The 16,389-nt window shown below is 42.4% G+C and overlaps 1 protein-coding gene across 1 annotated transcript in view; it reads right to left on the reverse strand.

The window, feature by feature from the left end:
- The window catches only part of LPXN (leupaxin), a 526,193-nt gene that overhangs the window by 336,670 nt on the left and 173,134 nt on the right, over positions 1-16,389 (reverse strand). The window contains exon 2 of the mRNA XM_069628853.1: positions 8,316-8,542. Within this exon, the coding sequence (XP_069484954.1) occupies positions 8,316-8,542 (227 nt within the window). The remainder of the gene's footprint in view (positions 1-8,315; positions 8,543-16,389) is intronic.

Consider the following 16,389-nt stretch of genomic DNA (forward strand, 5'->3'; position numbering starts at 1 on the left):
GTAATTGGTGTGGGGTGTGTAGCACATATAGTGTATAATACTGTGAAAACTGCTGCTGATGGACATCCCTTGGACATAGAATTCTTTATCTTGAGAATGTATAAATATTTCCACATTATACTGTTAGCAGAGAACAATTTCACTGAATTTTGTGAATTTGTAGAGATAGAATATCAGAGCCTCCTTGCTACCAGTAACAGATGCTGGCTGTCCCCCTATTGCAAGCACTTAACAGGGTGCCCACTGTACCCAGCTCTGAACTCATACTTTTTCTCACAAGAAAAAGTCCCTACAGCAATTATAACGTTTTTGGAAACCCCTATTGGTGAGACGTGGCTCTGTTTTCTGCAGAACCAACTCATAATTTTTAATTATACAATTAAGGTTTTAGAAAAGCAAAATTCAAATGCTATTGATGTTCGCCAAAGGTTAATGAGGCTGAAAGAAGAAATGATAGGGAGGCGTGATGCATGCTTTTTGACCAATAAAGTGAAATGCCTCCTAAACACCCTCTGTGAATGAAGGCAACTAGCGGAAGCCCAATTCAATCAATATATGCATTGATTTTATGACTATTGTGTGAATTACCTTGAAGAATGGGGGGCACATTTATCAGAATTGAACACTTTATTCGGGATCCTCTTGAACAGTGTCCCTGTTTGGGAAGAAGTAGAGGGCTCCCTACAATTTGTGAAGTTTATATCAGGAAGATTCAAACTGGATGACACCGCGTTTTGATGAGCTGAGCTGTGTACAGAATTACACAGATTGCAGACTCGCTCAGTGGAATGAGCAGAAAAAGTCTGCAGATGAGCGGTTGGTGGAGGTTTTCTCCTATTTTTCAAAGCAGAACATTACCATTAAAAACTTGAGCATAATGGTTCAGGTTGCTTTGTGTTTGCCGAGCAAAAATGCACCGGAAAGAATCTAGTCCATAATGAACAATACATGGACAGATGAAAGAAACAGAATGGACATTGACACCTTGAAATGCCTGTGGGTTACTAGGGTAATTTTCAGCCTGAGCTGCTCTGAGTTTTATAGCAGACTACAGAAGGACAAAACGGTGCTACACAACATTCATTCATCTGAAAAGTACTCTGAGTAGAAATCAAATATGTGCAGCAATTATTTGGGGGGAGGGGAGCACTATCTCTTGCATTTAACCTTCACTATGTTTTTTCCTTCTTTGCAATAAAGGCATAGTGCTTTTGATCACTAAAACCTTGTCGGTTGAAATAATTCCACACCATAAAGGTTGCCATACATCTTTGAGGTGGATTACTTTTGTGCCATTCAATGATACAAGGGGGTCAGTAGTTCCTAATAAAGTGTGTAGAGGTGATCAGTATTTATTGTGGAAAGGCTTGCTTTAATTTCACATCGAACTATTGTTGGGTTGACAATAACCCCAGGCCACTGTAGTTCTCTACCACAATATAGGGTGGATCCCCAAGAATTCACTGAGAAATCACAAAACAGTGTCACATAGTGGTTTCACAGACATCTGTACATGAATCCATCATTTGACAGGAATAATTTGCTCCAGCCAGACCCCAAACTCATTCATGTTGGTCATTGCTGTCATTAGTCCTATCTTTGTCTGTAGTCCCGGTTTTGTGTTTATAGCTGTTACCGACATGTAGTCCTACATTTGTGTCGGTGACCACAGTGAAATTGTAGTCTTACTTCTCGGTGTCCTGTCCTGTTTTTTTACCCTACCCTTGTGCCATAGATTCCAGCTTTTCACAGTGGGCTCGAGGGTCACTTATGCATTGTGCCACCCCCATGGCCCAGATGCCAACAATGTGCATAGTTTGCATATCTCCACCCACTTAACGAAATGTGCTGTGAACCCAACATATTGAGGACAATTGCATTAGAATTAGAAACCAAACCATTTTACTTTTGTTTACCTTTTATAATGGTGTACATAAGTGTATTTGCTGAACAAAATTCCTTGTTTTTTTCTCTATCACCACCGCCCTCTCCCACCTCTGTTTCACTTTATCTCCTGCCTGTGGGATAGCAGCCGACATCTTCTTTTAAATCTGAGAGACCAGCCCCCCGCTTCGCCTCATGCACATCATGCAATAAGGGAAAGGTAGACGATTGTTGCGGGAAGGAAGGAAAGATGGCCTTGAACTCGTTCCTGATCCTGTAGTATAAAAATATGTCTAGAGAGGCCCCACCCCCTTCAGTTTAAAATCCCCCAGGCTTAGGAATTGGTTGTCTACATAGAAATCTCCTAGTCTCCCTACAGCCAATTTATCCATCAATGTACAGTACACTCGCACCCTGGAGATCTCCAGACAGTTGTTTAAGGATTTTTATGAAGTTTTGTGTTTGCTGTACGGAAAATGTGGTTTTCCAAAATTAAGCATGATTTGATGTAATTTGAATGCAGAACTCAGCTTTATTAGTTTAGTGATGGGAACCTTTCTGCCACTTACATACAGAGTAGGTCAGATGAAAGTGAAGTACTAGCTGACTGGCTACGTAGGTGTCATTCAGGAAGGGTCAGTGCCCCTAGAGTTATTGTTAGCATAAGGTGGGTTTAAAAAAAATCCATGATGGGAACCACTACTGTTTGTAAATGTTGAGCCTTTTGACTGCAAGAAGCTTTGCTTGGTGCCTGCTAGGCCTGATGACTAATTGCTTGCGTTGCCACTGACTCGTTACGAGATTTGAAGCCTCCAACTACCCAACTCAAAATATGGGAAATGTGGAATCGAAGCAGGCAAAAGGCCTGAAGGCCAGTTTGGAAATATTCCCAAGAACCTCATCATGTTGCTAATGAGGTTTCAGCAACCACAGGGCATAGGACCAGTCACAATCTCCAAGAGGACTCAAAACCACTGGACCAGAGCCAGTGATTGTCAAGTGTCATTGGAGTTAAAGAACTTCCTGTGTCTTCACCAGGGTCAACTCTGAAGCATTGGCAAAAAGAACCAGAGATAACCAACCCAAAGTACCTAGGATTTCTCAGGGCAACCACAGGGTCCATGGGAATCACAAATGGCGTGGACCATCAGAGGGTTTTCATTTGAAATAAAAGAACCAACTATGAGGTACCAGAAGAAGTATTGAAAGCTAAAGAACCCCATTCATCTACCTCCTCCTGGGCATTCATACTGAATGCTGAAGAAAGCTGCTTGTAGTATCTGGCATGTTCAGATGCAATGTCAGCCACCAGGGACACCTTCTCCCTCTATGTTCCTTTTTGCATTATAATTCCATTTTAAAAATGGCCCAACGCCCAGGTGACACTGAGATCAACAGCAGGGAAGTAGAGGAACACTCTTATACAATTTAAACTTTTTCTGCGCTAATCTCTTTCTTATTATTTATGAACCAGCAAACAATATCTTGGGCAAGCCTGTTTATGGTAGTTTATCACAAGAGCAAAATGTTTAAGTTACATCAATATTACCCCAAATTGTGTTTGAGGCTCTTGGCTAAAGCTCACTGAAGCAGGCTAAAAATATCAATCTTCTTACTTGGACCAGTTTCACATATTCTTAATATTCCTTCAATACATGACCACATTTTAATGACAAATAAGCAGCAACACTTTTCCACGATTTTACATTGCTACACTGTCCTTCACTTACAATGCGTTTCAAAACTTCATTAAGCAGATCTTTATTTCTCCTATTCAAAATATGGTTGTCACAGAAGAACCCGGAACATACAATGCCTGTTTTGGTAACATGTTTCAGCCATGGCATTATGGGTCCTGTTTCATGAATTCTCAGGGCTTCAACAATCTTATGTTTAGGTGACATGGTTCAAATACTGCATTACTGCCACTCATAATTTCAGTACTTCAGGCCCTTTCTCAGCCACATCTGTTCCAATAGAAACCATATATTTAGGATTAGATTGTGGGACAATTACCAGACTTTTATCTCCAAGATGTCCAAATTAGTATCAAACTCGTGCACCATGATTTGCTTTATAAACGTTGATGGTTAGTGTAGTGTTGTGTATTGGGGTATCTGTGTCCCGGGTGCGCTTGGGAGTAAGTTTTCAATGTAAAATGTGATCCCTTGCCGTGCAGGTGTAGTTGGCTGCGGTCTCAGTGACACAGAGGCATACATCAGGCCCTAGACTGTATTGAAAGTTTATCAATAAGTCACTGTAAAACTGCGATAACCAGTATAGTCGCATGAAAAAGATTTTTGCGCTCATTGATTATAATATTTTGATCCAATTAAGTTCAACATTGTCTGGTTCTGAAGGCCAATACTGTTATGACCTTGAACCCCAGCCTAATATGACAGTAAATTCTAACATAAACATCACTCATTACATATAATAATATTTCCATATAATGATTTTCCATATGTCACGATAATTCAGCAAACAATTGTATTATCAACAAAATGACCGACACTGGTTTCAACCATAGGTAGGCCTCAAGGCTGGAAAATATTAGACTAATCAGTCCTATAGCTATGAAACTCTTCCTTAATCCCAATCTGCTTCCTAATTGCAACCTGTTGGCTGTAGGTATGGCACAAATCAATTGCACCTGCCTAGTTTCAAAATTATCCCTTCATGTATATTCTCATAGGTCTTCAAAAATATGTTTTGATTTTTTCACTCAACTTGGACCGCTTTCCAAAATGAATGCTGAAGTGCTGAATTCTTTCCATGTATGGATGGATCCATATATCCGGCATCCCGCGTGTACAGGCACAATGAAAAATCATGGACTATGGTGGTTAGGTGTGGTTTTACAGTGACTTATCATAAACTTTCAATAGTGTAGTGTTGTGTCTCTTCTGGTGTCTATAAAACTGAATGATTGCAGCTTTACTTTGTGCAAGTCTCATTCCTAATTTCAACATCTGTAACTTACAGGACGTGTTATCCACAACTTGGATCCCAGAACAGTTACAACATTTTCCTTTGTCACATAGTTAAGGCAATGGCGCCTCTTCTTAGTTTAGTGCAGGTCATTCACATAACTGCAGATTTAGCTGTATTGATTGGACGTTCCCTAGTTGACTTTAATTCCGCATACCTAGAGACCAAGTCTCAAATGCAGCAGGTGTACGCCAAATCAAAAGTGTCATCGGCATAGCGGAGAACAGGTGTGCGCCTCTCATTCAATGCCGGATAACATCCAGTGTTGATTTTAACCCTTGGTTTTCCAAATCCTTAATATATCGTGGATTTCCCTGCCTCAATCCTCGTGTGCTGTGAAATCAGTGTGAATGGGCCACTCCTATCTGTGCTGTCCAAATGACAACCCTTACCAGACCTTCATAAATTCCTAAACCTATTAAGCCTATCAGAGTCTCCCATAATATAAATATGTCCACACAATCAAGTGCGGTGGACAGATCCATCAATGCCAATCAAAGGAAGCCCTCTGCATGCCTCACTTAATCTTCACAGATCATGGCAAGATACAAGCGTTGCTAGACCCTTGCAATCTTCCTCTAGAACAGTGGTCTTCAAACTTTTTTATGCCAAGGCCCCCCTGAGCAAACAAATTGTTCGGGACCCCCCCACCCTGCCCCTCTGTGTTGATGTTCTTATTTTTTTATAGAGATAGCTGCGAAATGTGTGATGTCCATACGCAAGAACACTGGATTGTTTTGTATATGAGACTCTGACGAGCATGCCAATCAAAGAAGTTGCCTCTCATTGTAAATCCACTAGGCCAGTGGTCTTCAAAAATGTTTAGCCTAGGCACCTCTGAGCAAAATTTGGGCACGCCGGGCCCCCCAAAAAATGCCAAATGGACAGTATGTATTGCGCACTGTCACTGCACCCTACTCCCAGTATAGTCCCTTGGCTCCCCCACCTGCTCTCATCACAGTGGCTGGGCTCCCTCATCCCACTCCTACCCAGTCCCTGGGCTCTCCCCACACCATCACACAACCTGGGCTCTCCCCACCTTGCTCCTACCACTATCCCATGGTTCCCGCTCATCCTGCTCCCACCACAGTCCCTGGGCTCCCCCATTCCGTTCCCAACACAGTCCGAGAGCCAGTGGTGGCTGGTGATTTTTTTAAGTGGAGGGGCATAACTATTTCCCTCAAAAATGCCATAGCGACCGAGAGTAGTGAGGGAGTCCGAACCAATCAAGGGAGGTTCGGGGGGATTCCACCCGTGAATTTTTTAATAAAATAATGGCTTAAAATAGTGCATTGTAGAGCATTCTTTAAAAGAAAATGGGTAAATATCCAAACAGTTTGCAATTGCTGCTGGGGGGGCCCAGTGGGCAGACATGACATGTTTCACTGGACATCTATGATAGATGTCCAGCAAAAATATACCATCCCTGTCCCCTGGTCCCCACTAGGCCTATCACAATCAACATGGTTATGTGTGTATGCAAGGCGCTGGGGTGCCAAGGGGGAAAGCATGGTATTTTGACTGGACATCTATGATAGAAATCCAGTAAAAAAATACCATCCCTGTCCCCTGGGATGCACAGCGCCTCAGAAGGAGAGCTGATTTTGGCAGGTGGGTAGGAGGATTGTAAAACAAAGGCATTTAGGCATTTTTGAAATGCCTTTGTTGTACAACTGTCCTTCCCCTACTATCCACCACTTGCCAAAATCAACTCAACAGAACAAAATAAACTAACACACACATTCATACAGCAATCACTCTATCATTCACACGAGCATCCATCACCATACACTCACACATAACATAAGCATTCACGCATCCATACACACGATTCAATAAAATAAATTAACATAAACATACCTTCTGCATTGGCTTGCATGTGGGTGCTGAAACGCCCTGTTCCAGGCTGCTCTTGTTAGGAAGATATATAAAGGTTGGCAATCAAGATAGCATACAACTCTACAGTTTCCACATATAGATCATTAGGGATCAAATCTGGAGCCAAGGCCTTTCTGGCATTTCGGGATCTCAAACTGTCTCCATTCAGCTTAATAATGTGTTCAGAAATAGTTGGGTGCCAGGGTACCATTGCATTTAACCTCTTTGCATTTAGTGAGGTTGTGCCACAATTGTTTAAACAGGTGATGATTGATCGCCCAAACAATCCCCTCAAGAGTACAATTGTATTAGAACATTCTGTAAATAAATGGTGCATTCCTTATAAGTGTTCATCCAAAATGTATTTCAATCTTTTTTTAAAAACGAATTATTTGTTTTGCTGCTTGTATCATGACCTACTGCGCCAATCTTGGGTGAAGGCCACATTGCTTGCACAACTTGCCTAGCCTATTAATCCACTCTTGGATTCCGTCACCTACAGGACTGGCATGCACACATGCTATGGCAAGACAGTCTTGCCCCGCTGCATTCCTGCCCCTCTGTGTTTGAGGCATCTATTGCCCACTTCCCATCCTCTTACCTTTCCCTCTCATTTTCTTTGCTCCCGCAGACTAAGGTCTGAACACCCCTGACATGAGCACAGTACGCCACTCCACAGGCAAGCGTAGGTGCTCTGGAAATACTACTGTGGTGATTTGGCACACTACAAAAGCATATTAACATTTCAAAACACCTATGTAATTGCTGCTCGTGGAATCACACAGAACCATAAAACCAACAATAGCAATTCAGATAATTGAATGCTTCACGCCCAACTAAAATGAACAAAGTGGTCCGAAGTCCCATCCCCTTTAGAGAATTGCTAAGGGAATCCATTTTGACTTATGTGAATAATCCTTTCGTTGAAAAAGTCCTATGTTAATTACAAGGCTTAGTTTACGATCTTGTAAACCTCGATTTAGTCGACTGAAGCAACTGCTCTATGCCTTTACTGTCATAATCTGTGATTGATATTGCTTTACATGTGAGAAAATATGCCAGATGTAATGATCTCATTTCTTGTTATGGATGGATAGGTATGTTGCGGTGGGGCGAGGTGTGGTCATTTGAGCTATGGCAAGGTGAGGAGTGATGATATAGAGTGCTATAGTATAATATGTTGTATTGCAAGTTAGCCTGTGCTATAGCATAGCGTGGCACGGAAGAGTACTGCACCATAGAGTAGGGTATGGGAGAGCATGGTACTATAGGATAGGAATGGCATAGAGTGCTGTGCTTGGATTTCATAAGGCACTGTATGGAATGTTATGGCGTGTCAGAGCAAGATATATATGGTATGGTATGGGACCGAATGGTATGGCTTTAAGTGAATGGCATGAGCATGCATTGTATTATATGTTATCATAAGGCATGGTATGCTATGGGATGGTATGTAATTATATAGTGTGCCTTAAGGTGGCAGCCATTGAGTTCACCTGGCAAACATTATATTACCAACCACTTTGCAGACCCTCCCCTCAGAAACCCCTCTGCATACTCACTATGCTCACATCACTCGTCTCAGATGCAGGGTGAAGGGCTTGAATCGACTTGAGTTGAGGGCTGGCTTCCCCGCCATTGGTGCCCTCTGGCCGTGAGTGGCTTTCTTCAGCCATGTGTCTTGGTGGGGGGGCATCATAATCGCCTCCTTTCAAGTCGGATGCTGGGCACTCATCATCGCTGAGGCCCAAGCTCAGAGAAGCTTGCTCCAGTTCCTCCAGTAGAGCATCTAGGAGAGAGGGAAGTGATCAGTTAAAAGGTGCAATGGAAAGACACTGATGTAACATGAAGGTTGCGGTCATTTCACGCAGCTTTGACTCATTCAGGGAAAATAAATCATTATGTTGCTCCAGAAGGACGTAACAGTCAGGGTATGAACAGCCCATGGTGGACCCGCCAATTGGCCATTTAAAAAGACTGTCTACTAGATGTAGTTCCCAGGGCCAGATTAAGCATGGAGTAAACCGTGCATCTGCACCAGGCCCTCCTTTATCTGAAAAGGCCTGCCTGATGCATATGAATTTCACATGTTTGCTTGTATCTTTTACTTCAAGCTGCACTTTTGTTTGTGAGACATGCCTGTGCAGTTAAGTTCCATTAAAAACACGTGGAGTTCATCACACATCTTGTTGTGAACTGATCCAACTGTGAATGCTCTGGCTGCTGTCTTGCTCTGTAAAGCACTCCATTGCTGCAAATAGAATTGATATTTTCTCTCAATGTGGCGTTTTACGTGCAAGAGAAAAGAGGCCGCCAAAATGTCATACATTGCGCTACACAGGACCAGACTGCTTTAGGTCACACATCTAAAAGAGCACATAACATTATTTAATAGGAAATCCATTTTCTTGTTGTACTTGGCATGTAAACGAGGATGGTATCAAAGACAGGTAGAAAATATAAAAGGCCTGTTTCATGACAGCGTTCACATGCTCTGTCTTCCTACGACTTATCTGGCTGTCAGTCAGTGCCTCTGTTGTCACACTGCTAAAAGTACTATTGACAAGAATGCCCATCACTGACATGGAAATATGCTCTCTCATAACAAGATTGGTGGTAATTCAGTGGTAAAGTTGCCAAATTATGGCCAAACCCGATTACTAGACAAGAGAATGGCCTGTCGTGTTGCTCTCTTCCCTTGTTCTGGCAGACAACAACAGCCTTAGAAGACTTCAATGAGATCCCTGATAACGCCGTGTCAAAAAACACTTTGCACGCTTGAACCAGGTCAAGAGATCCAAAGGTTCCAGAAAGAATTGTTGTCTCATACAAGAAGAATCAGTGCACCATTTGAACAGTAGCTCGGGGCATTGCTGGGGAATCAGTGCACCTACTGGACTGTACTGCACAGCATTCATTGAAACACTGCTCTCCTACCTTGTGAACTATGATCAAAATTGCTGCCTGAAGTTGCGGAAGAATCTTAACTCCAAGTTCAGGCAAGTGACATTGGACTATTCATTGAATTATCCCAACAGCTACATTGTATCACAATGACTGTGAACAAAGGACGGCCCCTGCACTCATTTCTTTTAGCTTTGTGCAGAAATTGTCCATTAAGTCAAAAGATCCATGAATGTAACAACAGCAAACCTGTTCAAAGTCTTCTTGCCATTGTGTGAACACTGCAAGAATGCAAAGACTGGTGAAGAACTGTCAAGCTAACATCAGAAGAACTTTGCAAGGACACAACACTCTCTCACTTTGACGTAAAGCCTGAATAGGAGACGTGTTTTTCTATGCCTTAAGTGCAGGTCCCGGCTATTGCTGCATCTGGAATAAAACTGTTAAATAGTCTGTCTATCTGCCTAATCGACAGACATACAGACAGAGTATCCAGTGATGTTATCTAGGATTTACCGAACACTGTAATATCGAATAGATATTACAGAAATAAAATGTCGGTATTTCCCCTTTGGGTAAAGGGGTAAAACAGGGAGAGAGGTGGTTGCGGTTGAGATACAACCAGGAAAAAAGCAGGGGATTAGGGGGACCCCCCCCCCTCCCCAAAACAAAAAACAAAAATACCGAAATGTCTTTTCGGTAAAATCTACTGGGTATACAAGTGTTCGGTATAATAGTGTTCGCTAACAGCACATGGAACCTACAGAGAGCTGCTACGGTATGCAATTCTTCCACTGAATGAGACATTTCAAAAGCATTGAAGACAGAAAGAAAATCTGTATTTCAGTAGGAAATAACGTTGAGCTTGCAGAAAAACCTGCAGATTACACATGATCACGCGCCATCACCAGAGACTCAAACTGCAAATGTTTTATGTTTGCAAAACGTATGCACCTGCAAAACCTTTGGCAACGCTTGTAAACTCATATGTCATGTCAAGGAAACATTAGTGTATTATATTAAACAGGAAGAATGAGCGGAAACTGTGTTTGGGGATTTTATTCAAATACCACAATTGGGTTGGTGCTTCTGCAGAGCCAGACAGCTGCGCCGACCTCTACTGCTGAGGTTATTACCACATCCTTCAGTGTTTAGCCTGCTTCAGCTCCAGGGGCGTTGCTAGGGGGGGGCTAAGGGGGCTATAGCCCCTGATCTTATGGTTGTAGCCCCGGATAGAATCTCAGGAGCTACAGCCAAAAGACTAGCTAGCCCCCAGTCCCAACAGTTCCGACATCAGCTTAGCCCCGGGTGTTTTCCAGACCTAGCAACTCCCCTGTTCAGCTCTGATGTGTAACATGGTTAAAGTGGGTTACTCCACTGCAGGCTAAAGACGTTGGGCTAAATTCTCATACATGACCGAAAATAGCAGTGCAGAGAACGCACTTGTTTCATGTGTGCACATTTCTCAGGCAGTTATTCTCAAAGGTGACCAGAGCATTTCAGGACGGGCTGCATGAGCGGCGAGTGTCGGGAGCGGTGCTCCCGATGACAGGCTCCAGGCAACCATTTCACTAAGAGGGGCTGTTAAAGGGTCTGCCTCATTCAAATGTTTACATCAAATAAAAAAGCATTGTCATCCCTGGGGGATGCAAATGCAGATGTAACAGCTGTGTTTTGAACCACACTTCCAAAACAGATCATGGCTGGATCAAAAATGGCCATGCCATAATTTACACATCGCCCTGTGTCTGTTTCAAAAGGTGCAGGGAGATGACCCCGCTTTCTGGGAATTTAAAAGCGCATCCTGTTTGTGAATTCAGAATGCCCGTTCAAATGCACATAAAAGCCCCCTCTTTACGCAAATTCACAAAAGGGTGAAAAAGGGTATCTGAATGAGTGCATTTTCGGTGCTAGCACATCTCCTCACTTGCACCAAAAAAGATTTTAAAATCTTGTCCTTTGTTCCTTAAGTATCACTTTGCTTTGACTCTTGACTTCTCATGAAGATGTCTTTCTTCATTACCGATATTTCTAACAAGGAAAACGTACTGACGTCCTTAAACCCCACCCGCCCCCTTTCACATTATATCCCTGCTGATGAAACGCAATACCCTTGTGCACAAGATGCAATTCCAGCAAAACTGCTTGGTGTTGGAGATCCTTTCCATCTGGCCCTTCTTTCTAAGGCCCAGAAGATCATATACTGAGTTTAGCAAATCATTTGCTCTTCGTAGACACTGCTTTGATAGCACTTTGAATCCTACACTCATCACATTAAACAGCGACTGTGTATGAAGGAAGATATCTTTTACTCATCATTTTCAATGGACTCTCACTATCCTAGACCACTACCTTAGTCCAGGGCGATGCTGGCTCCTACCATGCCCCACTCACTTTCTCCAACCATTCTTTGATGTTGTACCTTTCTGGTGGACAATTAGGATATCCACTCCTTGAGGCTTTAATACCGAAAGCCCTGACTTGAGCCTCAAAGCAATAGACTATCACCCTTAGAGGGAATATGTTTAATTTAATACATCATCTTCAGGGTGGTCAGAATACCTGCAGGACTGTTCCTCCAGTCCCAGAGGCTAACCCTGAATGACTTGAAATGTAGGCTATGCAGTGATAAATACCCATAAAAATGGGGTTGGATTTCGCCGCATAAATAAATCCTCCAGCTACACGTTTCACTAAGGTTAGCTTAGCAGAGTCCACATTACAACACATGAACCATTGTTTGGCCTGTCTCACTCATCTTTAGGATGTCCTGGGTGCAAGGACATTGGGACCATAGGCAGACTTTAGCTGCAAGACCCAACCCCTGAGGGACTGAAAGACCGAAGTGGTGTTTACTGGAGATGGGCTGCGCTACCCTCATGTTCCATCTTTACCAGAGGGCACATCATGGAAAATATGACCTCTTTTCTTATCAAAGGAGCACTATGTCATCTTCCCAGAACTCGTGTAGAATTAAACTCTCAATAGACATGCATGTGATCTACCCTTTGTCCCTCCTATATCATTACCTTTGGACAATGTGTAGAGGTATATGTGCTATCTTCGGTCATCAGTATCCAGTCATTGATTTTAATGTTTATTTGTAAATTGCCCTATATTTCCTCCACTTAAGCCTTTCCTTCACCCAGAAAATCTTAGGAAAAAACAGGTATATGTGCATATAATTATCTATATCATGACTGTGGTCATAAATACCACTTGCACTCCACTATTATGCATTAGTGCATAGTTGATTTGCACACTCAAATTGAGCCACAAACAACTGTGCCTGCAACTATTTATATACATTAGTCATTGGACAGCACATCCCATTCTTCAAAAGCAACAAGGCTTTTCATACCAGTCTCTAAATATCATCTCATGAGTCCCAGGACCTCCAATCTGGAGGTGACAAAGAAATCTCAAAAGCACTAAAAAAGATTTTAAACAATTCCACAGTGGATTTGCAATTCTTCGAGGCCATCTATAAAATCTCATTGAGCTCCAGTAGCAGTCATGAAAGGGCATGTGAAGCAGAGTGTCAATTATTTTGTATTTTGTATTTGTTTTATTTGTAACACGCACCATCGGGCCCAGAGGCAACAGGGCGCAATTTATGCAACTTGTGTGTTCCTGGGCCCTGTTCTGTTATATCAGGTGTTGTGTCATCACCCAAGGAACAACCAAGTCTGTTTGAGAAGGAGTGAAAAGGACCGAACTGGTGGTAGGATTCTGCTGACAGAGTACTGCTATAAGTTGGAGGTAAATCTGCCAACTTTCCACCCAATTCCACCGAAATCCCTCATTACGTTCAATGTACTCAAATAAATGGGGACTAACACTGCCCACCGCCACTTGTAATTCTGCTGGTAATACCGCCAGACCAAGTGGCGCTAACGGTAATACCATTTGGTAGTATCTGGGCAGCTTTACCCTCCAGATACCACCAAACTCATAATGAGGCTCAAAGAGTTGATTGGGCTAATGCCAAAAGGAAAAGCCTGCTACACAGGTGGAAGGAGAGTGAGGTATCAGAAAGGCAGGCAATGGTGAGAACTCAGAGCTGTATAGCCAGTCAGAGGAAAGCACTGAACTGGCCAAACAAACACTTTTATTTTATATGTAGCTCTCTGGCCTCTATTGAAATGCTTCAGGGTAAAAGCAGATATACAGGAGAAAGGGTCAATTGGGTAATTCATAGCTAAATGGTCATCCTTTAGATAGCCATGTAGGTTGACATAAGATGTTGACTGGGTACTCTGTAGAATGGAAAAGGGCTCCTTAGATCAACTGGATCTCTAGGCCAATAGGTATGTAGAAGGTGTATCTACTATTTCTTGATTTAAAGGCCTTCTGTTATTTTTTTATAGGTAATTGTATTTGTTTTGATACGTTTGCATCTCTTACTCATGGCTCAGAAATTATTTCTTTAGATGGCAGCAACTAGCACATGTACATGAATTCACAACTGTCTCTATTCCCCCTTTTTGTATTTTCTGACCTTTTGATTTGTTGAAAGGTTAACATTCTGTGAAACGGGCTACCCCTGGTGCCAATGTAATTGAAAGAGTACTAGATATGGAAGGAGTTTCAGAGCAGTGTCTGGTTCCGTCTTGCTTTTGGTTTGAAGTGTCTTCCTCTTTTGTGTTAAGTATTGTAATGATCATTATCGCCTGTAATGGGACAAGCTGTATTGCTTTAGTCATGAGGTTTTTGTTCTAGTGAATATTCTGTGAGAAACAGTTGTATCTAATAATGACCGGAGGCTGCAGGTACATTCATTCAAGTTCCATTTATTCAGGTTGACATAGGTAGATGAAAAAGTAGATGTGCTGGGCCCCAAAGGGGACCAGTGCCCCAGTGGAGGACCTCACTGGCACCCACCACCCAGGCTGGCTGGCACCAACTGCCTCAGCTGGAACCTACCTTCACATACTAAAATTCATCCGCACAGGAACATTCTTTCAGTGACATCACTCAGGAGACACAGGGATGAAGATATAACACATCTCCCTTCCTTAATAAACAAAGCTACACATCTGTGCATGGACAAATACACTTCCAGCAGAAGAACTCTAACATAGCAAACATGCTTGAAGCCTTACAGCATTCTCAAACAGTCAAAAAGAACAATACACCCCATGTCCAGGGCTGCCAGCCCTGGACCTTGATTCTGCCACAATCAAGTACAAACCCGCCATACACATATGGCTACAAAAGACTTAATCACAACCCTCTAAGAAGAAACGAGTCACCTCCCCGAGTTCGACCACACCCAGGTCTAAAGAGTACCACTCTTGAGCGCTGACCCTAATGTCAGGACAGAGGGGAAAACACTCAAACTCTGACTGCAAGCCCTACTGTGAAATCTAAGATGTCAATAACAGAAAGTAGAGAATGGTGCAAAGAATGAAAACCGATACATACCCTAGATGACACAAGGAACTAGTAACTTCTTCACTTCGAGTAAAACTCAGACAAAATATTCACTGACACTCAGCATTCATACCATTCACACCTCACACACACCTCCCCTTAATATTAAAAAGGTAAATGGGGAGCACATAAAGATTGCCAACAAGTACAGGTGGGATCACCAATAACTACACATTGAACACCCAACCAAACACAAACTACACTCCATGCTTAGACACTTGCCACGAAGTTCAGCCCAAACTAAAAAGTCTCAAAAGTGACCTTACTACTAATCTACCATCCTGGATGTGCACACCATGTGCTAATACTCATCATTTGCTTGGTCACCACATCATGAAACTCTCGGGGGTTGTCTCAAAAAAGAAGAACCGACTCTAACTTTCAACATGCCACTGACAGCCCACCATCAACCCTCACCAACTAACCATTAGACACTGTGGCACACCACGGACAGGGAAGAATAAGCAAATCGATGGGGAAAATAAAACTGATAGGGCCCCAACCCAATACCAGACCATTAGCCGAAATAGGCTAAACGTAGGTAGGCAAAACAAAAATGGCTGGTCAATTACTCAGTAGAGGAAGCCAGGAAACTGACATAAAACATACCTGGAAATCTTATTGGCTCAAAAATGCACAATACACTCAACTAAAATGCCAAGTGTCACCCAAAGACAAATGCCAAATTCTAGATAAATGCAGGGGCCTCAGAAACAACAAGACGTTGCAAAGACAACAAGCAAGAGTGCACAATTAATTATTAGGGCATCACCTAGAGCGATGCTGAAATCTTTGTCAAAATATAACAAAGTGAGGGGGGCGTCCCTAACATCACTAAAACTATACTGAACTAAATGGATCCAAAGGTAACTAAAACATAAAGGTTTTTTATACCCATGCCGGCAAACTCACACTCAAACATCCTAGTTACTAGTAAAATAATACATAGCCACAGAACATGTGCACGATTGCAAGATGCACAATAAGCTTTCTCTAAAACACTATTTCCATACGTGAACACTCACACACTTAGTGCTCAAAGCCAGCATTTTACATAAAGCTAAGCAGCACTTTAGTGCTCAAAACACATTGCCAATTTTCATTAAAGCCAAAAGATCTAACTGCGTAAATCAAAAAGCAGTGACAGTTGCTTAAATAAGCATATTAGCTCTTTGTGTAGTCTTAGTCCACGCACCTGCAATTCGTCAAAGTGTTAAACACTACAGTAATGACAACAATAAGTGTGCCTACTTAAAACATTCCAACGCATTCAGTCATTTCATGTCACTAACAACA

Source organism: Ambystoma mexicanum, chromosome 12, assembly GCF_040938575.1.
Source record: "Ambystoma mexicanum isolate Mex_15411 chromosome 12, UKY_AmexF1_1, whole genome shotgun sequence".
NCBI lineage: Eukaryota > Metazoa > Chordata > Amphibia > Caudata > Ambystomatidae > Ambystoma > Ambystoma mexicanum.